This window comes from Nothobranchius furzeri, chromosome 7 (genome assembly GCF_043380555.1).
Source record: "Nothobranchius furzeri strain GRZ-AD chromosome 7, NfurGRZ-RIMD1, whole genome shotgun sequence".
Lineage (NCBI taxonomy): Eukaryota > Metazoa > Chordata > Actinopteri > Cyprinodontiformes > Nothobranchiidae > Nothobranchius > Nothobranchius furzeri.
Genome location: NC_091747.1, coordinates 68087236 through 68113464, shown reverse-complemented (window position 1 = coordinate 68113464; position 26229 = coordinate 68087236). Strand labels below are relative to the sequence as shown.

General features: G+C 49.6%; 1 protein-coding gene across 3 annotated transcripts in view; it reads left to right on the top strand.

The window, feature by feature from the left end:
* usp34 (ubiquitin specific peptidase 34) overlaps positions 1-26229 on the top strand; it is a 124406-nt gene that overhangs the window by 56670 nt on the left and 41507 nt on the right. For 2 of the 3 annotated variants that reach the window (XM_070553617.1, XM_070553616.1), the window contains exons 29-58: positions 2186-2311; positions 2392-2514; positions 4884-4967; positions 5043-5129; positions 6300-6500; positions 6580-6662; positions 6749-6789; positions 6875-6999; positions 7099-7251; positions 7506-7610; positions 7722-7816; positions 7915-8219; positions 16248-16411; positions 16544-16609; positions 17369-17515; positions 17593-17649; positions 20047-20124; positions 20194-20288; positions 20361-20533; positions 20645-20795; positions 20956-21034; positions 21120-21173; positions 21246-21341; positions 21416-21480; positions 21560-21635; positions 23519-23566; positions 23642-23707; positions 23801-23881; positions 24118-24203; positions 24428-24596. In XM_070553617.1, the coding sequence (XP_070409718.1) occupies positions 2186-2311; positions 2392-2514; positions 4884-4967; positions 5043-5129; positions 6300-6500; positions 6580-6662; positions 6749-6789; positions 6875-6999; positions 7099-7251; positions 7506-7610; positions 7722-7816; positions 7915-8219; positions 16248-16411; positions 16544-16609; positions 17369-17515; positions 17593-17649; positions 20047-20124; positions 20194-20288; positions 20361-20533; positions 20645-20795; positions 20956-21034; positions 21120-21173; positions 21246-21341; positions 21416-21480; positions 21560-21635; positions 23519-23566; positions 23642-23707; positions 23801-23881; positions 24118-24203; positions 24428-24596 (3279 nt within the window). The remainder of the gene's footprint in view (positions 1-2185; positions 2312-2391; positions 2515-4883; positions 4968-5042; positions 5130-6299; positions 6501-6579; positions 6663-6748; positions 6790-6874; positions 7000-7098; positions 7252-7505; positions 7611-7721; positions 7817-7914; positions 8220-16247; positions 16412-16543; positions 16610-17368; positions 17516-17592; positions 17650-20046; positions 20125-20193; positions 20289-20360; positions 20534-20644; positions 20796-20955; positions 21035-21119; positions 21174-21245; positions 21342-21415; positions 21481-21559; positions 21636-23518; positions 23567-23641; positions 23708-23800; positions 23882-24117; positions 24204-24427; positions 24597-26229) is intronic. The other variant, XM_015954489.3, reaches the window with a different exon arrangement.

Genomic DNA, 26229 nt, shown 5'->3' with positions numbered 1-26229 from the left:
GTTACTGGTGTGTGACTGTTGTTACTGGTGTGTGACTGTTGTTACTGGTGTGTTACTGTTGTTACTGGTGTGTTACTGGTGTGTGACTGTTGTTACTGGTGTGTGACTGGTGTGTGACTGTTGTTACTGGTGTGTGACTGTTGTTACTGGTGTGTTACTGGTGTGTGACTGTTGTTACTGGTGTGTTACGGGTGTGTGACTGTTGTTACTGGTGTGTGACTGGTGTGTGACTGTTGTTACTGGTGTGTGACTGTTGTTACTGGTGTGTTACTGGTGTGTGACTGTTGTTACTGGTGTGTTCCTGGTGTGTGACTGTTGTTACTGGTGTGTTACTGGTGTGTGACTGTTGTTACTGGTGTGTTACTGGTGTGTGACTGTTGTTACTGGTGTGTGACTGGTATGTTACTGGTATGTGACTGTTGTTACTGGTGTGTGACTGTTGTTACTGGTGTGTGACTGTTGTTACTGGTGTGTGACTGTTGTTACTGGTGTGTGACTGTTGTTACTGGTGTGTGACTGTTGTTACTGGTATGTGACTGTTGTTACTGGTGTGTGACTGTTGTTACTGGTGTGTGACTGTTGTTACTGGTGTGTTACTGGTGTGTGACTGTTGTTACTGGTGTGTTACTGGTGTGTGACTGTTGTTACTGGTGTGTTACTGGTGTGTGACTGTTGTTACTGGTGTGTGACTGTTGTTACTGGTGTGTGACTGTTGTTACTGGTGTGTGACTGGTGTGTTACTGGTGTGTGACTGTTGTTACTGGTGTGTGACTGGTGTGTTACTGGTGTGTGACTGTTGTTACTGGTGTGTGACTGTTGTTACTGGTGTGTGACTGTTGTTACTGGTGTGTGACTGGTGTGTTACTGGTGTGTGACTGTTGTTACTGGTGTGTGACTGTTGTTACTGGTGTGTGACTGTTGTTACTGGTGTGTGACTGTTGTTACTGGTGTGTGACTGGTGTGTTACTGGTGTGTGACTGTTGTTACTGGTGTGTGACTGTTGTTACTGGTGTGTGACTGTTGTTACTGGTGTGTGACTGTTGTTACTGGTGTGTGACTGTTGTTACTGGTGTGTGACTGTTGTGTTACTGGTGTGTGACTGTTGTTACTGGTGTGTGACTGGTGTGTTACTGGTGTGTGACTGTTGTTACTGGTGTGTGACTGTTGTGTTACTGGTGTGTGACTGTTGTTACTGGTGTGTGACTGGTGTGTTACTGGTGTGTGACTGTTGTTACTGGTGTGTGACTGTTGTTACTGGTGTGTGACTGTTGTTACTGGTGTGTGACTGGTGTGTTACTGGTGTGTGACTGTTGTTACTGGTGTGTGACTGTTGTTACTGGTGTGTGACTGTTGTGTTACTGGTGTGTGACTGTTGTTACTGGTGTGTGACTGGTGTGTTACTGGTGTGTGACTGTTGTTACTGGTGTGTGACTGTTGTGTTACTGGTGTGTGACTGTTGTTACTGGTGTGTGACTGGTGTGTTACTGGTGTGTGACTGTTGTTACTGGTGTGTGACTGTTGTTACTGGTGTGTGACTGTTGTTACTGGTGTGTGACTGGTGTGTTACTGGTGTGTGACTGTTGTTACTGGTGTGTGACTGTTGTTACTGGTGTGTGACTGTTGTTACTGGTGTGTGACTGTTGTTACTGGTGTGTGACTGGTGTGTTACTGGTGTGTGACTGTTGTTACTGGTGTGTGACTGTTGTTACTGGTGTGTGACTGTTGTGTTACTGGTGTGTGACTGTTGTGTTACTGGTGTGTGACTGTTGTTACTGGTGTGTGACTGTTGTGTTACTGGTGTGTGACTGTTGTTACTGGTGTGTGACTGTTGTTACTGGTGTGTGACTGGATGGTACATGCTAGAAATGATCGGCTTTTCATGTTTACAAGATAAGAGTTCCTGTCTCATAGTCCCGTAACAGTGCTTATTGAAGTCATTGTTCATCCACATGTTGCATGCTCTGATCATCTTGAGTTTAATAGAAAACAGCAGGTCTTCTTTGTTCTGTCCATCCCTAGCTTCAGAACTGAACAAGCTTCGTTGATGGGTCTAAATTTCTTCAGAATAACCTAAATATTCCAGCTGTTCTTAAATAAAACTCAAGATGACTGAGAATGAACACCAGTGTTAACATGTTATACTGTTAAATAGTTTAATAGGGTGTGTGTGTGTTTTGAAATCCAGAGTGCACGCTGTGAGGAGCTTCATCTCCACGCAGAGAATCTGTCCCGTCGGGTTTGGGAGCTGTTGATGCTTCTGCCCACATGTCCCAAGATGCTTCAGGCCTTCCAGAACATCTCTGATGAAACCGTTGGTTACCCTCTCTGCAGAGCTGCTCCCTGCTGTTAGAAATGGAGTCGGACATTGAGATTGTACTTTTTTTCTCGTAGAATGAAGACGGTCTGTGTTGGAAGGAGTTACTGAGGATCAAAAGTCCCCACAAGCTTCTCTACGCTCTGGAAATCATCGAAGCTCTGGGCAAACCCAACCGACGCATCCATAGAGAGTCAACCGTGAGACACTTTGTGCTTGTTGTAGGGCTGCTCGATTATGGCAGAAAGGATCATCACGATTATTTTGACTGTTTTTTAGGACAATTTAAAAAATTAAGCTTTTTTATTTTATTTTATTTTTTGGTAATAAGATTGCACAGGGCACAATCGGAGGAAAAAAAAATAAATAAGAACAAGAAAGAAACAAGATAATCACATATCAACCTCTGATCCCAGCACACTTGCTCGTGGTTTACGACCCCAAAGGGCTGAGAGTTAACGTATCTAAGCCTACCCAATACAGACACATTTTGATAAAAATAATAACTGTAAGAGTTATACAGTGCATTTATAATACAAGGAATATAAACGTATAAACACCTATGTTGTAGTGAACTTCAACACAACGTTGCACAGGAATTATTTCGAGCTGTCCAGTGGTGCTGCAGGTGTTCAGTAGCAACGTGTCATGCTATTGGACGTGACCTCGTGATTGAAGTCTATATATATATATATACATATACATATATATATATATATATATATATATATATATGTATATGTATACCCCACACCACTCGAACTCAGTCATTTTTGGCTGCAGCACAGATGTCACTCAGTGGGACTCAGCGCAGCCCAAGTAGCAGACATCCCTCTGGTGGAGTGGCACCTGACTCCGAGAGGCGTTGGACCTTTGGAAGTGTGAGCCTGCAAGTTTCCATCAACGACCCCGTGCGAAAGCTGTTGTTTGGAAACGGCACAATCTTTTCTACGACCACTATAACGTAAGAAATGGCCTCTGTCTTACGAGCTGCAGCAGTCACACTGATGTATCGCCTCAACGTTCTAACAGGACACAAAAGGCTTGAAGCAGACACACCTGACCCAGAATGTGGGGTAAACACAGCCGAGGACGTAGGCTGGTTAATATGAAATGCAGACAACCTTTTGGGCCAGAAATATGGGTCGGGCCACAAGATCGCCACAGACCCATCTGTATTCCATCACAAGCAATACTCGGCGACCGATAGGGCGAGCAGTTAACTCGCATGCTTCGCAGAAGAGAGTGCCAGGACCAGAGGAAGGTCCCAAGAAGGCACTTGTGGCAGCTTCGGAGGACGCAGGCGCAAAGCTCCTGCACACTAGGGAATGTGACACAACCATCCACAAGGGCGTGGGGCAGAAATTGCAGCGACATACGCCTTAATAGTGGAGATGGGGAGCCCTTTCTCCAGAGGCCCGTGTAGCGGTCCGGATCCTTTTTCTTACTTTCACACCGTTAGTAAACTGTTACCGTACAGTACCCTGATAGATGAAGCACAAGCATGAAGGATAATTTGAACAACCGCCTGTTGACACGAGTTCAACAGGGCGTCCGGCCCTGCAGTGGCTATAGAGGGAGGATGCAGTCATGGTCAAAGATTTGAACGCAGTGCAGACGAAAAACACTTTTTGGCTCGGTATCAAAGAACTCTTTGCAAAATTGACCATAAGACCTAACCGAGACATGTGGTCCAGTAGGATGGATGTGTGGTAGTGGGCCTGCTCCGGAGTTGGAGCGCACACGAGCATTCCCCAGGCTTGCAGCAGAGCGAGTGCTGTGGCCACACATCTGGTGAACGTGCATGGCGAAAGCAAGAAAATGACAGGGCGCTTCACCAAAACAAAAAGCTATTGTTGTGCAGGGCCTGAACACGGAGTCAGAAACAGCAACGGAGGTTGCGTCAACCTCCCCATCTCCAGTATCTGTGGGGTCGGTCGGGTCAGCGTGGCCATCAGAGGAGGAGGAAGGAGAAGTTATGAAGTTACCAGGTTGAAGACTCCGAAGCCAAGGTGTTGAACCTTTTTAGCTAAGGGGGCTTCAGCGTGTGAAGGTTTGCGGTGCTTCACTGCCTTCCCGGGGCCTGAGGCCAGGGTTCCCTGAGGCATGCAGGTGCAGACCGCACAGGTGCCCTCGGTGCGGGCCTCCCTCAAACGTCCAATCCCTTTCTTAGTTTCCTGAAGCACGGTCCGGAGCGCAGGCTGAGTGTTTTGCTAACCTGCAGGAATTATCGACGATAGTTATCCAGAAAGTAGCTGGGTTACCAGAAATGTTTCTAGGTTGTTCTCTGGGTACTTTTAGAAAAAAGCCAAAGAACGGGGTTTGAAAAGTTGTTATAAATAGCGACAAAAATGCTAAAAGTTAGCAACGCTGTTGAGAGGAGCGTTTGATTAGCAAATAAGCAAATGGCTTGTTTTGTTTTAATAATTGTTGTAAACTCCGAAGTAATTGTGATGAAAGCAGAGTGATTGAGCAGCCGTAGTTGGTTTGTATATTTGGTGGACAGGTGAGTTGTTAAAAGCTTTGTGGGATGGGCTCCTGGTGAATGTCTGTTCTCTGCTGATTTCAGGGCAGCTATAGTGATCTTTACCCAGACTCTGATGACTCCAGTGAGGACCTGATAGAAAACAGCAAAAACACCTGGAGCTGCAAGGTACAAAAGCAGCACTGCAACAGAGCAAAGCAACGGTCCCACCTCCACATCTGACATAATTGTTCTCTACTTCAGTTTGTTTCATCTGGAGGTCTGCAGCTGCTCCTGGAAATCTTCAACTCGGGCATCCTGGAACCCAAAGACCAGGAGTCTTGGACTGTGGTGAGACGTCCAAAATGTTTGGACCTTTCAGTTTCTGCCTCAGCGTTCTGCTCTGATCAGACGGTTGGTTATTAGTTTAAAGCAGTGGTCCGCAAATGGCGGCTCGCGGGCCGGACGTGGCTCTCTCTGTGGCCCCCAAACCCCCGACGGCCGATCGGGAGGTTTAGGATAGAGCTGAGGAAAATAATCAAATAATCCATGCATGAGATGCGGGCATAAACGGTAGATGTGTTATTTTAACGGCGGCACCAGCGCAGCATCCACATCTGTCAGGGCGGGGTTCTCCACATTTACCGGGTAGGAAACTTTGGTCTGCCTTTATGTGGTTCTGCAGGGCTGAGCGCTGGAGTTATAACCCGAACCGAATTAGCCCGACCGGTTCTGTTGGATTTGGGCCGTAAATTATGTTAATTGAGCGGGTTGTCGCGCGGCGCGCTCCGCTCGCTCGATCAGCGACTGAGACAGAGAGAGAGATTGTCTGCTCACACAAGAGAGAGGATCGGAGGACGCTCCTCCAAACGCGTTATTATTTTCATAATTTCATTATTATTTCTCCTGGAAGCGCTCAGTCAGACCGAGTGCTGTGATGTCGGGAGATCCGGTCTTGGGGAGGGGGCGGGGTCAGTGACGGCGGCTGCAGCGTGATCGTCTGTCTCTTTTATTTAGGGACACGGAGAAGTTAAAAGGAGAGAGAGATAGAAGATAGAAGTTCTTGGTCCCCTTTATTGTTTTGTTCCATGATGATAAACTGATGTTAAATTCAGCGGAAAGAGAAGCTGGGAGGAAGCTTTGGTCCATTTTAGGTTACAGGAGGTCTCGTCTCCTATCTGCTCCTCCAGAGACAGCATGGACATGAGGGTCACATGGTGAGGGTCCCACAGGACAGGTTAGTGCAGTCACACAGCCGAGCTGGAGGGGGACAGGTGTTATGTGCGTTACAGCAGCCACCCCCCATACCCCACCCCACCCCGGCCCTCTTGCTTCTGGATCTTTTGTGTGGCCCTCGGACCGTTATAATTGAGGACCCCTGGTTTAACGTGTCTGAAACCTAGAGCGTTGGAGACTTCTGTCAGGGCTGAGTTCAGATTTAAAACTCTTCCTGGGTGAGGCTGATTAAAGGTTTCCTGTTTCCAGATGTTTTGCTGATCATCTCGCTGTTTTTCTGTCTAGTGGCAGCTTGACTGCCTCGCTTGTCTGCTGAAGCTGATCTCCCAGTTTGCTGTGGACCCTGCAGACCTGGACCTGGCCTACCATGATGTCTTCTCGTGGTCTGGCCTCGTCGAGAGTCAGCGCAAACGGGTGTGGCCGGGCAAATCCCGGAAATCCACCGTGGATCACGGAAAAGGGCTGCACATCCCTCGCCTGACTGAGGTGGGCCTCCCTGTGGTTAACGGTGGTGGAGATGTGCTGCACGAACTTCTCACTGATGAAGCTGGTGTGTTGTTCTCAGGTGTTCCTCAGCCTCGTCCAGGGCACCAACCTGATCCAGAGACTCATCAATGTGGCCTACACCTACGACAACCTCGCACACAGGTGTGCTGCTGAACAAGAACGCAAATCTTTTGACAGAACCTGACTAGGATCTGAGCTCATTGATGTGTTTTGTTTTGGTTCTGCAGAGTTCTTAAAGCTCAGTCGGACCACAGGTCTCGACATGAAGGTGAGAATTCACTAGGAGGGCTCTCTGTCCTGTTGTGGGACACTTTCAGCCTCAGGTGTTTAACAATGAGGTTTGTTACCCGCAGTGACGCACTACTCCATGTGGCTGCTGGTGAGTTGGGCTCACTGCTCCTCCATGGTGAAGTCCAGTCTAGCCGACAGCGAGCATCTCCACAACTGGCTGAAGAAACTCACCCTGCTGGTTCCTGAGGTGAGCCGCGGCGTGTTGTCCTGCAGGCCGAGTCTCTGAGTCAAGCATCAGTTAAATCTGTGAAGACACCTCTGTGTTTTTGTTGCTGGGTTGATTTAGACGGCTGTGAGACACGAAGCGTGCAACGGCCTCTACAAGCTCTCGCTGTCGGGGCTGGAGGGTGGAGAGTCCATCAACAGGTCTTTCCTTCTGCTCGCCGCCTCCACGCTGCTCAAGTTCCTGCCTGATGCACAGGCCCTCAAGCCCCTGAGGGTGGGTGTCACACACACACACACACACACACACACACACACACACACACACACACACACACACACACGCTTTTATGTGGAGGGACAACCTGTTAGCACGCTACACACTGTCTTTCGTCCTTGGGGACAGGGAGCTTTGCTGCAGGGAACCCGGTTTGTTTCTGAGACATTGTCCCTGTTGTGGGACAACTCCGGAGATACCGGGGCAGTGCTCCACCTTCTCATACGGAGTTTGATCCCTGTGTGGCCTTGCAGGCGGAGGAGTTTGAGGAGGAGCCCCTGCTGCAGACCGGCTGTAAGGAGTACTTCTGGCTGCTCTGCAAACTCATTGATAACATCCACGTGAAAGACGCCAGCCAGGTAGGAGTCTGTCTTCTGTCCTGGTGACCTCTGATCAGGACTTCAGACACACTTTGGTGGATGGTGTTTTGCATTGAGCTGTTGCTAGTTTTGGTCTGTTTGAACTCACAGAAGGTCTCTCCCTCTATGTCGCTGACCGGTCCCGTTCAGACCACCCTACTGGACCTTGATGCTCTCGCCCGACACCTGGCCGACTGCATACGAAGGTAAGACGCCAACAACTAACTTGATTTCTTTTGGAACCGAACATGCAGAGCTGTAAAGCAAACTAGCATTTCATCTTCTCTCCTCCCTGTCCCTTTAGCCGAGAAATCCTGGACCAGCAGGACGGGACCATCGAGGACGATGGGTTGACAGGACTCCTGCGTCTCGCCACCAGTGTTCTGAAACACAAACCTCCATTTAAGTTCTCCCGCGAGGGGCAGGAGTTCCTGAGGGACGTCTACAACCTGCTCTTCCTCCTCCCGAGCCTAGCTGACCGTTCGCAACCCAAATGCAAGTCCCACTCTGCCCGGGCGGCCTCCTATGACCTGCTGGTGGAGATGGTGAAGGGCTCGGTGGAGAACTACCGGCTGCTCCACAACTGGGTCATGTCGCAGCACATGCAGTGTGAGTGTTCTGGCCTCTTCACTCAGATTGATTAAAAGAACCAGTTTGTCCTTCGTGCCAGCTGCGCTCTGTCAGTAGACCACAGATACAAGGGTCTGACTCGTATCTTCCTGCATCTCCTCTCAATTCTCCAGTTTGAGCATTGCTACAGAGAATCCAGTCCCTCTGGTGGGACTGGTGCTGGAGAAACTGGGCAGACCTCACAGTAATGCTGCCCATCACCATTTAAGTGTTGTTTTTGTTGAGATCGATGGTGAGTGGATTTTGTTGACGCACCGTTTTCCTCGTATCGAAAACAAGACTGACGAGCTACAAATAGCTCTTTGGTGTAGAACATGACGAAATGTGCGGGAGGTTTTGTTGACGAGCCGAGACAAAACGGAAGCCATGCTCAAAATTCACATTTCTGCCTGTCTCACAAAGACTCAAAGCAACAGCGCTGCTGCTTTGTGTCCCAGCTACAGCAGCTGAGTGAAGCTGGCCCCACACACACATCAGAAATCCAGCACTAATGTGGCACTACCCACTGGTGGATGTGAAGCCAACTTCACTCAGCTCTACTCGGTAACCCTGCCACGGGAACACGCAGCGCGTCACCGTCCCGATGCTTTTAAGGAAATTAATGAGAAGAACTAAAGTGATGAGGCTACTGTAAAAGAGAGAGAACATAGGTGAGGGAGAGAGAGAGAGAGAACATAGGTGAGGGAGAGAGAGAGAGAACATAGGTGAGTGAGGTAGAGAGAGAGAACATAGGTGAGTGAGGTAGAGAGAGAACATAGGTGAGCGAGGTAGAGAGAGAGAGAACATAGGTGAGCGAGGTAGAGAGAGAGAACATAGGTGAGGGAGAGAGAGACAGAACAAAGGTGAGCGAGGTAGAGAGAGAACATAGGTGAGTGAGGGAGAGAGAGGGAACATAGGTGAGTGAGTGAGAGAGAGAGAACATAGGTGAGTGAGGGAGAGAGAGAACATAGGTGAGTGAGGGAGAGAGAGAGAGAACATAGGTGAGCGAGGTAGAGAGAGAGAGAACATAGGTGAGCGAGGTAGAGAGAGAACATAGGTGAGTGAGGGAGAGAGAGAGAACATAGGTGAGTGAGTGAGAGAGAGAGAACATAGGTGAGTGAGGGAGAGAGAGAACATAGGTGAGTGAGGGAGAGAGAGAACATAGGTGAGTGAGGGAGAGAGAGAACATAGGTGAGTGAGGGAGAGAGAGAACATAGGTGAGTGAGGGAGAGAGAGAACATAGGTGAGTGAGGGAGAGAGAGAACATAGGTGAGTGAGGGAGAGAGAGAACATAGGTGAGTGAGGGAGAGAGAGAACATAGGTGAGTGAGGGAGAGAGAGAGAGAACATAGGTGAGTGAGGGAGAGAGTGATGGAGAAGATAGGTGAGTGAGGGAGAGAGAGGGAGAAGATAGGCGAGTGAGGGAGAGAGAGAGAGAACATAGGTGAGTGAGGGAGAGAGAGAACATAGGTGAGTGAGGGAGAAAGAGAACATAGGTGAGTGAGGGAGAGAGAGAACATAGGTGACTGAGGGAGAGAGAGAACATAGGTGAGTGAGGGAGAGAGAGAACATAGATGAGTGAGGGAGAGAGAGAACATAGGTGAGTGAGGGAGAGAGAGAACATAGGTGAGCGAGGGAGAGACAGAACATAGGTGAGCGAGGGAGAGAGAGAACATAGGTGAGCGAGGGAGAGACAGAACATAGGTGAGCGAGGAAGAGAGAGAACATAGGTGAGCGAGAGAGAGGGAGAACATGGGTGAGTGAGGGAGAGAGAGGGAGAAGATAGGCGAGTGAGGGAGAGAGAACATAGGTGAGTGAGCGAGAGAGAGAACATAGGTGAGTGAGGGAGAGAGAGAACATAGGTGAGTGAGGGAGAAAGAACATAGGTGAGTGAGGGAGAAAGAGAACATAGGTGAGTGAGGGAGAGAGAGAACATAGGTGACTGAGGGAGAGAGAGAACATAGGTGAGTGAGGGAGAGAGAGAACATAGATGAGTGAGGGAGAGAGAGAACATAGGTGAGTGAGGGAGAGAGAGAACATAGGTGAGCGAGGGAGAGACAGAACATAGGTGAGTGAGGGAGAGAGAGAACATAGGTGAGCGAGGGAGAGACAGAACATAGGTGAGCGAGGGAGAGAGAGAACATAGGTGAGCGAGAGAGAGGGAGAACATGGGTGAGTGAGGGAGAGAGAGGGAGAACATAGGTGAGAGAGAGAGAGGGAGAACATAGGTGAGTGAGGGAGAGAGAGGGAGAACATAGGTGAGTGAGGGAGAGAGAGAGAACATAGGTGAGCGAGAGAGAGAGAGAGAGAACATAGGTGAGTGAGGGAGAGAGAGGGAGAACATGTGAGTGAGGGAGAGAGAACATAGGTGAGCAAGAGAGAGAGAGAGAACATAGGTGAGCGAGGGAGAGGGTGAACATAGGTGAGTGAGGGAGAGAGAGAACATAGGTGAGCGAGGGAGAGACAGAACATAGGTGAGCGAGGGAGAGAGAGAACATAGGTGAGCGAGCGAGAGAGAGAACATAGGTGAGCGAGGGAGAGACAGAACATAGGTGAGCGAGAGAGAGAGAGAACATAGGTGAGCGAGGGAGAGACAGAACATAGGTGAGCGAGGGAGAGAGAGAACATAGGTGAGTGAGGGAGAGAGAGAACATAGGTGAGCGAGGGAGAGACAGAACATAGGTGAGTGAGGGAGAGAGAGAGAACATAGGTGAGTGAGCGAGAGAGAGAACATAGGTGAGCGAGGGAGAGACAGAACATAGGTGAGCGAGGGAGAGACAGAACATAGGTGAGCGAGGGAGAGAGAGAACATAGGTGAGCGAGGGAGAGAGAGAACATAGGTGAGCGAGGGAGAGACAGAACATAGGTGAGTGAGGGAGAGAGAGAACATAGGTGAGTGAGGGAGAGAGAGAACATAGGTGAGTGAGGGAGAGAGAGAACATAGGTGAGTGAGGGAGAGAGAGAGAACATGGGTGAGTGAGGGAGAGAGAGAACATGGGTGAGTGAGGGAGAGAGAGAACATGGGTGAGTGAGGGAGAGAGAGAACATGGGTGAGTGAGGGAGAGAGAGAACATGGGTGAGTGAGGGAGAGAGAGAACATGGGTGAGTGAGGGAGAGAGAGAACATGGGTGAGTGAGGGAGAGAGAGGGAGAACATAGGTGAGTGAGGGAGAGAGAGGGAGAACATAGGTGAGTGAGGGAGAGAGAGGGAGAACATAGGTGAGTGAGGGAGAGAGAGAGAACATAGGTGAGCGAGGGAGAGGGTGAACATAGGTGAGTGAGGGAGAGAGTGAGAGAACATAGGTGAGTGAGGGAGAGACAGAACATAGGTGAGTGAGGGAGAGAGAGAGAACATAGGTGAGCGAGAGAGAGAGAGAGAGAGAGAACATAGGTGAGCGAGGGAGAGAGAACATAGGTGAGCGAGGGAGAGAGAACATAGGTGAGTGAGCGAGGGAGAGAGAACATAGGTGAGTGAGGGAGAGAGAGAGAACATGGGTGAGTGAGGGAGAGAGAGAACATGGGTGAGTGAGGGAGAGAGAGAACATGGGTGAGTGAGGGAGAGAGAGAACATAGGTAAGCGAGGGAGAGGGTGAACATAGGTGAGTGAGGGAGAGTGAGAGAACATAGGTGAGTGAGGGAGAGACAGAACATAGGTGAGTGAGGGAGAGAGAGAGAACATAGGTGAGCGAGAGAGAGAGAGAGAGAACATAGGTGAGCGAGGGAGAGGGTGAACATAGGTGAGTGAGGGAGAGAGTGAGAGAACATAGGTGAGTGAGGGAGAGAGCGAGAGAACATAGGTGAGTGAGGGAGAGAGAGAACATAGGTGAGTGAGAGAGTGAGAGAACATAGGTGAGTGAGGGAGAGAGAGAACATAGGTGAGTGAGAGAGTGAGAGAACATAGGTGAGTGAGGGAGAGAGCGAGAGAACATAGGTGAGTGAGGGAGAGACAGAACGTAGGTGAGTGAGGGAGAGACAGAACATAGGTGAGCGAGGGAGAGACAGAACATAGGTGAGTGAGGGAGAGAGAGAACATAGGTGAGTGAGGGAGAGAGAGAACATAGGTGAGCGAGGGAGAGAGAGAACATAGGTGAGCGAGGGAGAGAGAGAGAACATAGGTGAGTGAGGGAGAGAGAGAACATGGGTGAGTGAGGGAGAGAGAGAACATGGGTGAGTGAGGGAGAGAGAGAACATGGGTGAGTGAGGGAGAGAGAGAACATGGGTGAGTGAGGGAGAGAGAGAATATAGGTGAGTGAGGGAGAGATAGACAGAACATAGGTGAGTGAGGGAGAGAGAGAGAACATAGGTGAGTGAGGGAGAGAGAGAACATAGGTGAGTGAGGGAGAGAGAGAGAACATAGGTGAGTGAGGGAGAGAGAGAGCATAGGTAAGTGAGGGAGAGAGAGAGAACATAGGTGAGCGAGAGAGAGAGAGAGAGAGAACATAGGTGAGCGAGGGAGAGGGTGAACATAGATGAGTGAGGGAGAGAGTGAGAGAACATAGGTGAGTGAGGGAGAGAACATAGGTGAGTGAGGGAGAGAGAGAACATGGGTGAGTGAGGGAGAGAGAGAATATAGGTGAGGGAGAGATAGACAGAACATAGGTGAGGGAGAGACAGAACATAGGTGAGTGAGGGAGAGAGAGGGTGAACATAGGTGAGTGAGGGAGAGAGAGGGTGAACATAGGTGAGTGAGGGAGAGAGAGAGAGAACATAGGTGAGTGAGGGAGAACATAGCTGAGTGAGGGAGAGAGAGAGAACATAGGTGAGTGAGGGAGAGAGAGAGAACATAGGTGAGTGAGGGGGAGAGAGGGTGAACATAGATGAGTGAGGGAGAACATAGGTGAGTGAGGGAGAGAGAAAGAGAACATAGGTGAGTGAGTGAGGGAGAGAGAGAGAGAGAACATAGGTGAGTGAGGGAGAGAGAGAGAACATAGGTGAGTGAGTGAGGGAGAGAGAGAGAGAGAACATAGGTGAGTGAGGGAGAGAGAGAGAACATAGGTGAGTGAGGGAGAACATAGGTGAGTGAGGGAGAGAGAGAGAGAACATAGGTGAGTGAGTGAGGGAGAGAGAGAGAGAGAACATAGGTGAGTGAGGGAGAGAGAGAGAACATAGGTGAGTGAGGGAGAACATAGGTGAGTGAGGGAGAGAGAAAGAGAACATAGGTGAGTGAGGGAGAGAGAAAGAGAACATAGGTGATTGAGGGAGACAGAGAGAGAACATAGGTGAGTGAGTGAGGGAGAGAGAGAGAGAGAGAGAGAACATAGGTGAGTGAGAGAGAGAGAGAGATCGAACATAGGTGAGTGAGTGAGAGAGAGAGATCGAACATAGGTGAGTGAGGGAGAGAGAGAGAGAGATCGAACATAGGTGAGTGAGGGAGAGAGAGAGAGAGATCGAACATAGGTGAGTGAGGGACTTTCTACCCCCCGAGAGGCAGAAAATATCTAACTGGTCAGATATTCACCTCAGCGTGTTGTGAGGCAGAAAACTCAGAGAAAATCAGGAGCACATGAGAGCAATCTGCTGAGCAAACGGTCATTCGAGGCCGTTTGCTCAGCAGATTGCTCTCATGTGCGGCAGGATTAAGGTGTCTCTTCCCATGCAAGAGTCTCTCACGGAGCTGACCAGCATGCTGTGAATCTGGGCCCTTTAGCATCCAACATGAAGACCACCATCAGAAATTTGGGAGTACAACTGGACTCAGCCCTTAAATTTGACGCGCAAATCAACCAGGTTGTGCGATCGTGTTTTTTTAACTTACGCCGACTAGCCAGAATTAGCCCCTGCTGTCCAGAGTACATCTAGAGAATGTCACACATGCTTTTGTTCTTTAAGGCTCGACTACTGCAATGCTCTGTATGCCCGCCTTAGTCAGGGTGCGGTAGCACGCTTGCAGTTAGTACAAAACTCAGCCGCTAGGTTCGTGACGGGCACTAGGCGCAGGGAACATATCACCCCTGTGTTGGCATCCCTTCATTGGCTGCCTGTGCAATCCAGGGCAAAATTCAAGGTCTTGGTGCTGGCATACAAGGCCTTACATGGAACGGCTCCAGCATATCTTGGCAACCTTTTGCATAGACACGCCCCCTCGCGGGCCCTTCGCTCAGCCGGCAGGGAGCTGTTGATCGTTCCACGCACTAGTGCAGGTCAGGGGGGAACCGTGCGTTCTCTGTGTTGGCACCTGCACTTTGGAACCAGTTGCCTTTGGTGGTGCGTCAGTCACCCTCACTGGGGTTTTTAAGACTCTCCTTAAGACCCATTTTTTTGTCAAGGCATTCCAGGATTAGCAAATTTTACCCGGTTTCGATGCCCCGGCCTCTTAATCTTTTTCGGGATTTTATTTTTTGCTTTTACTCTCCTCTTTTAATTGATTTTATGCTGGTTTTATGATTGTTATATTTTATTCTGATGGTTTTATGTTTTTATTGTGTTGTGTTCAGCAGCTTGGGCGTCTGCATTGGTCGCAGAAGGGGCTTTATAAATAAATAAATGAAATGAACGAACTAGGCTTCAGAGCGGGGTTTTAGTGAGGGTTAGTGCAGACAGCCTGCCTTGGCAATGCAGGACAACTGTGCATGTTTTGTTATTTAATACATCTGAAAGCTGTTTCTACTGTCAGACTCCCTCTTAGCATTTGTGGAGTAGAACAAGAACATCCATGCTTTCGTTCTTTTTTAAACACAGAAACAGTTTTGTTTACCTGTTTGTAGCTACAGTTTCGCCGACGGCTGCCGGCTTCTTCAGGCTGACGCTGATGGTGGCGTCACTTCCTTCTCCGTTTATCTGCGGGCAGCAGAGGACGTTGTCGCCCTCTACTGCCCGCTCTCCCCTCTCCGACGATGCAGTCCCATGCGTGGTCCAGCGTGTAAACTCCGTCGTCCCTGTTCATGGTCCCACATCCACGTCTCCTTATCTCTATTGCTTCCTTGATCCATCTTTTGTATTTCTGTTGTTCGGTGGTTATGATCCGTGTGCTGTCCCAGTCCATTATATGGTTTTCTCTTAAGCAATGATCTGTTACGGCTGACTTTTTTATTGTACTTTCTGCTTCTTCTTTTGCTGCTCTTGTGTGTTTACGATTTGACACTTGATCTGCAGGATGGCTTGGCCGGCTCGTGTTGGACCTTTGTTTGCAGAAAATCATGAAATGAAGTGAAATCACAATTTCTGCTAGAAAAATTACAATTCAATCTTTTCCTAAAATCAGTCAGCCCTAGCGCCTCAAGATAAAAATCACGAGACGTTACACAAAAACAAAAAATTAAAATATAAAAAACGATAAAAAAAAGATAAATATGTTTAAAAATGAGAGAAAATTGTGATTTAAAATGTAAGAAAAAGGAGACAGAAAATGAATGGGAAAGAGGGGAATCAGTGGATCCCGGGAAAGACGGAATAAGAGCAGAACAAGGAGAGGGTGATGAAGGTCCCACCAAACCTGAACAGGTGAGTTTAAAGGAGACCACTGAGTCCACTGATCTCAGGCTCAGGGAGAGAGAGGTCCAGAGTCTGGGGGCCACAGCAGCAGATGATCTGTCACCTTTGACCTTTAGCCTGGTGCTGCACAACCAGTAGGCTTTGGTCACTGGACCTCAGGGACCTGCTGGGGGTGTAGGGACTAAGAAGATCACCAATGTAAGATGGTGCTTGTCCATGTAAGGCCCTATAGACCAGAACCAGGATCTTGAAATGAACCCTGAAGTTGACTGGCAGCCAGTGAAGCTGGAGGAGAAGCGGGGTGATGTGGGTGTGTTTGGAGGACTTGGTCAGAAGCCGAGCACAGGCGTTCTGAACCACCTGTAGATGGTTCAGGGAGGTTCTGCTCAGACACGTGAAAAGAGAGTTACAGTAGTCTAAGCGTGAGGAGATGAAGGTGTGGAGAACTGTCTCAAGTTCAGAGCGGGACAGTTTTGTTTTTTTATAAAACTGGAACCACCTTTGTTGACTAAAACTAAGATGCCCGCCAAAAACAACACAGATCAGTTAGCACCAGAACAGCCACCAAGCAATCCAACCTTTGTCTGATGTTTCTCCAGCCTCTCACACGCCGTACAAGTGGGACTACTGGCCCCACGACGACGTCCGGGCTGAGTGTCGCTTTGTGGGCCTCACCAACCTGGGAGCAACCTGCTACCTGGCCTCCACCATCCAGCAGCTCTACATGATCCCTGAGGCCCGGCAGGCTGTCTTCACGGCTAAGGTCAGTGCTGACAGCCCAGTGGGAGTCCAGAAGAAAGCATTATACATGAAATCCGTGTGTGTGTGTGTGTGTGTGTGTGTGTGTGTGTGTGTGTGTGTCTCATCTGGTGCACGTCTGTGTGTGTGTGTTCAGTATTTGGAGGAGATCAAACACAAAACCACACTGCTGGAACTGCAGAAGATGTTCACGTACCTCATGGTAGGTTTTACATCCACACGTGCAACGTGTTTGTTTGGTGTGTTAACAGAAATTACAGTTATACCACCACACATTAGTCAACTCTCAGCTAAGTATTACTTAAAATAAGGTAACGATGTTGACAGATGTCCTAAAAATAACGTTAAACTTTAAGTTGATATGTAGCGTCGCCAAGTAATACAAAAGGTTCAGGTCAAAGAGAATAAGGTATGTCCTCATATGTGGACGCAGGCTCTCAGGAGGTAAAGACCAGATGGTTTCCCTCTCAACGGTTACCGTGGTAACGCTCCCTGCAGTTGGTATGTCAGGTTTTATGTTGAAACCCCGATCCACACCAGGTCTGCCAAGGCAACAGCCCCACGCTCCGCTAGGGGATGTCAGCAGCTGCTAGCTAGCCAAAGCGAACCAAGAGTCTGCGTGAACGATCGTGTTCGGCTGATATTTGAGCTGATTGGTCGGCTCCAACAAGCTCCTATAAACACAGAAGAGTTCAGGACCTAAGGAGTATATTCTCCTTCAGCTGTCTTCAGGACTTACTCGTCACATTTGTCAATCAGTGACACGTTTGACAGAACTGTTTGGGTTCGGTAACGACCCGGATGAGCGGCAGGATTTAGTCCCTTAATCATGAAGCTCATTAGTTCTTTCCAACTGTGAGAGATTAAATACACATTTACTGCTGAATAGTAACACTACTACTGTTCCTAGTACTAGCACTACAACCACATCAATGATACGGTACCGTCCTTGTGTGTTCAGGAGAGTGAGAGGAAAGCGTACAACCCACGGCCATTTTGTAAAACCTACACGATGGACAAGCAGCCGCTCAACACGGGCGAGCAGAAAGACATGACCGAGTTTTTCACCGACCTCATCACTAAGATAGAGGAGATGTCCCTGGAGCTGGTAAGGATGCATCGCTCTGGATTAATCAGGGTTCAACTCAGGTCAACGCTTTAGTCGTTGTGTGTGTGTGTGTGCAGAAAAACACAGTCAAGACTTTGTTTGGAGGTGTCATCACCAACAACGTTGTCTCTCTGGTGAGTAGAAGACTTCAGTGAAATGTTGCTTTGGTCGTGTGTCAGTGGGTCATTAGTCTCTCTGGTTGGACGGACCCTGATTCATCGGTGTTTGTGAAGGCAGCTCCGATTAAAGAGGTCATTGTTGTCCTCTCATGTTGAACCGTTTAGTTCCAATGTTTTTAAACGTGATCCCACCTCCTGATAAAAACCGTTCCTTTCTCTGGCCTGGTCAAGATGTGGTGCAGTTGCCATCGTTCTGGTGTAAAACTCTAAAAACGGGATCTGGATGTTTTTTGTTGGTGCTTTTATGAATTGAAGTAGGAAAATGAAAGATCCGAGGTGAAGTTTTTCAGATAGTGTGTGCTGGTGAAGCTTCTCGGTCATCCAGGTCATGGTAATGAAGGCAACTGGACTTCTTTGGTTTCTTGAAGACGTTTTGCTTCTCATCCGAGGAGCTTCATCAATTCTGACTGGAATATGGGAGAGTCAGGTTTTTAAGCTGTAGCTGTCTGTTGTTTAACCAGATAGTTTAGTTTGTTTGGCACAACTTGTGAAATGGAAATTAGCCCTGTGTGGTGAACGTACCCTGTTCTCACAGCATGTAGCTACATGTAGCTAGCAGCTAACGGCACGTAGCTGCATGTGGCTAACAGCACTTAGCTGCGTGTGGCTAGCAGCTATCGGCACGTAGCTGCATGTGGCTAATGGCACGTAGCTGCATGTGGCTAGCAGCTAACGGCACGTAGCTGCATGTGGCTAACGGCACTTAGCTGCGTGTGGCTAGCAGCTATCGGCACGTAGCTGCATGTGGCTAATGGCACGTAGCTGCGTGTGGCTAGCAGCTAACGGCACGTAGCTGCATGTGGCTAGCAGCTAACGGCACGTAGCTGCATGTGGCTAGCAGCTAACGGCACATAGCTGCATGTGGCTAACAGCACTTAGCTGCGTGTGGCTAGCAGCTATCGGCACGTAGCTGCATGTGGCTAATGGCACGTAGCTGCATGTGGCTAATAGCACGTAGCTTTGTGTGGCTAGCAGCTAACGGTACGTAGCTGCATGTGACTAGCAGCTAACGGCACGTAGCTCCGTGTGGCTAGCAGCTAGCGGCACGTAGCTCCGTGTGGCTAGCAGCTAACGGCACGTAGCTCCGTGTGGCTAGCAGCTAACGGCACGTATCTCCGTGTGGCTAGCAGCTAACGGCACGTAGCTTCGTGTGGCTAGCAGCTAACGGCACGTAGCTCCGTGTGGCTAGCAGCTAATGGCACGTAGCTGCGTGTGGCTAGCAGCTAACGGCACATAGCTGCGTGTGGTTAGCAGCTAACGGCACGTAGCTTTGTGTGGCTAGCAGCTAACGGCACATAGCTGCATGTGGCTAATGACACGTATCTCCGTGTGGCTAGCAGCTAACGGCACGTAGCTTCGTGTGGCTAGCAGCTAACGGCACGTAGCTCCGTGTGGCTAGCAGCTAACGGCACGCAGCTCCGTGTGGCTAGCAGCTAACGGCACGCAGCTCCGTGTGGCTAGCAGCTAACGGCACGTAGCTCCGTGTGGCTAGCAGCTAACGGCACGTAGCTCCGTGTGGCTAGCAGCTAACGGCACGTAGCTCCGTGTGGCTAGCAGCTAACGGCACGTAGCTGCGTGTGGCTAGCAGCTAACGGCACGTAGCTGCATGTGGCTAACGGCACGTAGCTGCATGTGGCTTGCAGCTAATGGCATGTTTAGGCTAGCCACGCTAGGCTCACCTGATTATACGGCGCACAGCCAATCAGCGTCCTAGTTAAAGGTTTTGTCCACACATGAGGCTCACTGGATCAAAACACGCACCCAGGAAAGTAAACGAGCGTCCTGGTCGGCACAATTAAGGCAAATTGGGCAATTAGATCAAAGTTAAACGTTACTCCACTCATTATCTATACTAAAAAATAAATTTCTCATTAATAAAGTAACTTTTAGTCCCAAGTTAATGCACGGCTGCTTTTAGCAGCAAGAATGAAGATTTAAACTCTGGTAATGGCATGACTGACTGAACGCAGCGCTAAGCCCCTCTTACCGCTGCAGGACAGAGGAGCCGAGTCGGCCAGAGATAAAGCATTATGTGCGGCCATTGTGTGGCTGTAATGACCCGGGAGCCGAGCAGAGAAGTCAGAGAAGAAGGAGTTGGATCAAAATCAAACTTTATTCCTCTCATTCACAATAGGGGGTACCGCGCTGGGCCAGAGTTACCGGTACCATAATACATGTATAAAAGGCGCACTGCCGGTTGAGGGGGAGATCAAAGGTTTTTAATGGCGCCTCATGGTGCGGAAAATACGGCATATCGAGCATCCCTAGTATAAAGGTTAAAGTTCTTTTAACGTTTTTGAGCCTTTCACTGAACCTGAGAGTTGTTTGGCTTAAGCTCTGGCTTTGCTTCAGGATTGTGACCACGTCAGCCAGACGGCTGAGGAGTTTTACACGGTCAGATGTCAGGTGGCAGACATGAAGAACATCTATGTGAGTACGAAGCCAGCTTCAGGCAAAATCCACCCCAGTACTCCGGGTCTAACCCAGGTCTGTCTGCAGGAGTCTCTGGATGAAGTGACCATCAAAGACACCCTGGAGGGGGACAACATGTACACCTGCTCTCAGTGTGGTAAGAAAGTCCGAGCAGAGAAAAGGTAGGAAGCGTTAAACTCACAATTACAGGAAATAAGTCACGTGTTCCGAAGGCTCCATCTCTCTCAACTCAGAGCATGTTTCAAGAAGCTGCCGCGCATCCTGAGCTTCAACACCATGAGGTACACCTTCAACATGGTGACCATGATGAAGGAGAAGGTCAACACCCACTTCTCCTTCCCCCTGCGTCTGGATATGACGCCGTACACCGAGGACTTCCTCATGGGCAAAGGAGAGCACAAAGAGGGTGTGTTCCAACTCCGCCAGTAGTCGGGCTTTTCTGGACAAGAGACACATTCACGCCGTAAACTTCTGGTTCGGAGTCATGATCATAAATCCTGCTGTTTTCCGCCTTCAGGCTTTCGGGAGGAAGGCGATAGTAAAGGCCCCGGGAGCTACGAGTACGACCTCATTGGCGTCACCGTCCACACGGGCACGGCTGACGGCGGCCATTACTACAGCTTCATCAGAGACATCATTAACCCCCACGCCTACAAGAATAACAAGTGGTGAGAGATTAGTTCTTCGTTGTTCTACCAGAAGCATGCAGCGGAGTTGTCCGGGTGGTGTTGGCTCCGTAAATCTGCTAATGTGTTACCAAACACACGCTGTAGTAGGGGAAACGCTCACGAGGAGCTTCCTCTATACGCTGCTGTGTAACACCTCCAGGTACCTGTTCAACGATGCGGAGGTGAAGCCCTTCGACTCGGCTCAGCTGGCCTCTGAGTGCTTCGGTGGAGAGATGACGGTACCAGCCGCTAACGGCTAAATCTGATGTAGTGCACACTTCTAAATGAAGTTCTAGCCAACAACACTTTGTTTCCTCCCTTTAGACCAAAACCTACGACTCTGTTACTGACAAGTTCATGGACTTCTCCTTTGAGAAGGTGAGAAGAACCCCCAGTGTAGGTCAATGTGAGGTGTTTGTGGAGCTGAGCTGATTGTTGGTGGTCTCTCAGACACACAGCGCCTACATGCTCTTCTACAAGAGGGTGGAGCTGGAGGAGGACAACGGGAAGGACTTCAGTTTCGATGTGTCTCCTGATCTCCTCGAGGTACTTTGGATGTTTTTTCTGTGGAAGAGTGACTCGATGTGTTCATGTTTGTGCCTGCCACGTTTGTCTTCCAGTGGATTTGGCACGACAACATGCAGTTCCTGCAGGATAAGAACATCTTCGAACACACGTACTTTGGGTGGGTGTGACTCCTGTTTGTCTCACGGTGCTCCAGACTTGGCTTCTCTGTTTCACCTTTGACCCTGACTCGGTTTCAGGTTCATGTGGCAGCTGTGCGGCAGCATCCCCAGCACTCTGCCGGACCCTAAAGCCGTCTCGCTCATGACTGCCAAGGTGAGACGCTCCACACCACCTTTCATGACCTGCAACCGTCTTATATTGAGGAATCGAGTTTTAGTCCAGTTTAACGCACGACGTTGACCTTTGACGTGCAGCGGAGACTTGGTCAGAGCAGATATATAGCTAACAGCTAAATCCATGATCCCTGCCAGCCCAAAGGCAGTCCGCTGCAGTGGATCAATAATCAGTTAGCAGGTGTGGAGCAGCCAGCCCAGACGGCGGGATTGTTGGGTTTTGGCTGCATGAGAATGGAAAGCTGTAACCTTGAAGGATGTGCCACAGTGGAAATCTGGTCAGAATAACTAGAACACGTTTGTAGACCGCTGTGGTAGGGTTCGATGTCAGGAGGAGGCCTGCAGCCTCCCTCCTGATCCTGCTGGTGGGTGACCTCTGACCTCAGCCTGGTGTTTAGTGGCACTGAAGCAGCCCTACCACTGCCACTGCAAGATCGTTTTGAATTCTTAATACGACTGAAGGGTGAAAGCTCGTTCAGTGGGATGACCTCATGCAAATACGCAGCAGTGTGACCCTAGATCCCTCTGAAGAAACTTTCAGACAGGAAAGGTGAACCGAAAGAGCATGAAGATCCCCCACACTCTTAGCCCATGCTAGGGCTAAGAGCAGGGCTGTCTTAAGGGTTAGAAGCTTCGTGCTGATCAATTCAATGGGCTCAAATGGGGGACACTATAGGGCCTCACTCTGCGAACCCCTTTCATGAACCGAACAGCCAAAGGGTGAGCGCCAGGAGAAACTCCATTAAAAGATTCATGGCGAGCAGAAATGGCTGCCAGGTAGAGCTTTAAAGTGGAGAAAGACAAGCCCCTGTCCAGCAGGTCCTGTAGGAAAGACAGACGGTCTTCAGTGGAGCTCTGTGAGAGAACTACTGACCTGCTCAGACACCATAGCTCAGAAGCTTTCCACTTGTAGGCATATAAACCCCTAGTGGAGCATGCTCTAGAGCTCTGAATAGTATTCACCTCAGCCGGGGGAAGACCTTTTGCTAACAGTTGGACCTTTCAGTAGGCATGAATGCAGCTTCCACAAATGTGGACGAGGGTGCAGCATCTCCCCTTGAGCCTGAGACAGAAGGTCCTGTCTGGTAGGGAGCCTCCATGGGGGTGGGGGTGGGGGGGTGGGTTGCTGCTATCATCAGACTGATGATCTCTTTGTGGGCCACTGAGGGGCCACCAAAATCAGAGACAGGCTCGACCTGCGCACTCTCTCCAATACTGCCAGAATCAGTTCCACTGGAGGAAAAGCGCAGAGGAGAACTTTGGGCCGAGGGTGCGCCAAAGCGTCCAATCCCATTCGAGTTATTTGATCCGTTAAGAAGAAGAACAGGGGGCGGTGTTGCGGTTGACGCAAACAGATCCACTACTGCCCTGCCGAACCTCCGACAGATCTGGGACACCACCTCGGGGTGAAGCCTCCATTCAGCTGACAGAGGTCCACCCCTGGAAAGGAAGTCTGCCCCGTGGTTGAGGGAACCGAGGCCATGAGCTACTCTGAGAGACAGGACATTGCACCAGTGCAGCGATGTGTGGGTCAGATTAAGTAGAGGAAGAGAGCGTGTTCCCCCCGGCCTGTTTACATGTGACCCCACAGTCGTGTTGTCTAGCACATGCTGTCCTCCCAGGTGATGACTGAAGTGTTTCAGGGCCAGAAACACCAGTGGACTCGGTGGTCTCCTTTAAAAAGCAGCTGAATACTCACCTGTTCAGGCTTATGTGTGACCTTCATCGCCACCCTCTCTTTATTCGGCTCCTATTCCGCCTCCACTGATTTCCCTCTTTCCTCTCCCTTGAGAGCGGCTGATCTGAAGCCACGCTCGCCCTAGAGGATCTGTTTTTAATGCTTTGTTTTCTTCTCATCCACAGCTCAGCACATCTTTTGTCCTGGAGACATTCATCCACTCTAAAGAGAAGGTAGTGTGTGGAGGTTTTCTCTCAGCCTTTGGTCTCTGCTGCTCTCTAACTGTTGGTCCGGCTCTGCTCCTCCAGCCCACCATGCTGCAGTGGATCGAACTTCTCACTAAGCAGTTCAACAACAGCCAGGCTGCCTGTGAGGTCTGGACTCTAGCCACCTGGTTTTCTTCAGATAAGGGGTCCTGTTACAGAAACGTGACGGGAACGCTAATGGTGGGGTTGTTTCTGTTCCAGTGGTTTTTGGATCGGATGGCAGATGATAACTGGTGGCCCATGCAGATCCTCATCAAGTGCCCTAACCAGATTGTCAGACAGGTCTGTTATTTGTCGTCCATTCATGATTACATGGTTGAGCCAAATCTACAGAACCAACCAGGCCTAGCTGTTCTATACCTGAAGCATTGTCTAACCCTGCAGGCTCAGGTCCTGGTTGGTCCTCTTCAGGTTCATCATCCAATCAGAGCTTAAATTGGCACCAGCCTGCATTCTGTGCCTAAGGAGAAATGGAAAACAGAGCGTGGTAGACATGTAACACCTTCTCTAACTTCCAGATGTTCCAGAGGTTGTGTATCCATGTCATCCAGAGGTTACGACCCGTTCACGCTCATCTCTACCTGCAGCCCGGCATGGAGGATGGGTATGTCTCTCCTCAGTCTTCAGTAGTTGTTATTTTTGAGCCACCGAAGGTGTGCGGTACCAATGCGGAGTGTTGTACTCGTGAATGATGGTGGCTACAGAAATCCACACGCCGGGTGTGTGACTCGGTGCCTCGGACACGGCGCAACTGAAACCTGTGTCTGAAACATCCTGGACATGTGAAGAAGGCCTCTGACTCGCAGGACCTTTTCTGTCTGTGCTCAGCTCGGACGACATGGATGGAACGGTGGAGGACATTGGGAGCCGGTCCTGTGTCACCCGCTTTGTGAAGACCCTCCTGTCCATCATGGAGCACGGCGTGAAGCCACACAGCAAACACCTGACGGAGTACTTCGCTTTCCTCTATGAGTTTGCCAAGATGGGAGAGGAGGAGGTCAGTCTGAACCTGCACCAGCTGTTTCTGGGTCTCACTTATGGTAGACTTGAGTTCTCTAGGATTGATGAGCTATCAGCTAATGCTATGCTAGAGAACAACCCATAGTTCCATATAAACAGCCATATTTATATGGTAAACCCAGGTGACAGGAGCTGATTCAACACGCAGCAGTGCTAGTAATGCAGGGTCTAACCGGTTTACCGTTGATATGATTTAAATTTAGCCGCTAGTAGAGATTCTGACTCTACCGTCCAACCGCGACTGGACATGAGTTTTGTTGAGTCAACTTCGGACAAGTGCAGTGGCTGCTTGAGCGTGTGTGTGAAGACTAGGGTTGGGCATCCAGCACTAACTGTCGGGTTTTCCCGGAATCGTTCAGTTTTTTATTAAGATTGGTAGTTTTGTTTCCTAGTATGCCGACTGGAAGAGGAATCTGCAGCTGATCTCCGTGGGAAAAAAACGTGATCTGCAAATTCTGATCAACGCCTTTCAGAGCGGATCACACCAGCTGTCTGTCGCTCCTACCCTGCGTCCCGCAGAGACCCCGATGGCAGCATTGCGTTTCCCTCCCCTCCCCCACTCCGTGCAGCAGCAAACGTGTACACAAACGCGTCTGTCGAACTTTTACTCCACGATGTAAACTTGAATTCCTACTGTGAAAAAAAAAAACGGCGCAGAGGAAGATTGTTAAAATGTGTCAACGTGGTGGATTTCAGAAGTTTTACAGAACAAACTCTTTCATGAAGCTTCGTAGGGCAGACTGATCTGATCCTGACCATCCATCAGCTGGACTGAGGGTGATATTAACGTCACCCGCTATGATGAGGGCCCCTGCTAATCTATGTTTATGTATTTAGCAGACGCTTTTGTCCAACACGACTTACAAGTGATAATCGGCATGTTGCCCTTGAGGCTAACAACAACAACAACAACAACAACAACTTGACATCAGTCATGGAGAGGAGGGAACAAGGAGAGGACAGTAGAGAGGGGGGACGGGTGCAGGGAGGGTGCTAGTTTAGAAGATGCTCTCTGAAGAGCAGGGTCTTCAGGAGTTTCTTGAAAATTGAAAAGGAAGCCGCTGTTCTGGTAGTGCTTGGAAGGTCATTCCACATTTGTGGAACGATGCATGAGAAGAGTCTGGATTGTCCTGAGCGTGGTGTAGGCACTGCTAGCCGACCATCCTGTGATGACCGGAGCGGCCGGGCCGAGACGTAAGCCTTTGCAAGAGGATTCAGGTAGATGGGAGCCGTACCATCTCGGACTTTGTATGCTAGTGTTAGCAGTTTGAATTTGATGCGTGCTGCTAGTGGTAGCCAGTGGAGCTCAATGAACAGAGGGGTGACGTGTGCTCTTTTAGGCTGATTGAAGACCAGACGCGCCGCTGCGTTCTGGACCATTTGAAGAGGTCTCACAGTACAGCCTGGAAGACCAGTTAGAAGGGCGTTGCAGTAATGGAGGCGGGAGATGACAGTAGATTGCACCAGGAGCTGGGTGGCATGTTGTGTTAGGTATGGTCTGATCTTTCGTATGTTATACAGCGCAAAGCGGCACGAACGAGCAACAGAGGCAACATGATCTTTAAAGGTCAGGTGTTCATCAATCACAACACCCAGATTTCCAACTGCCT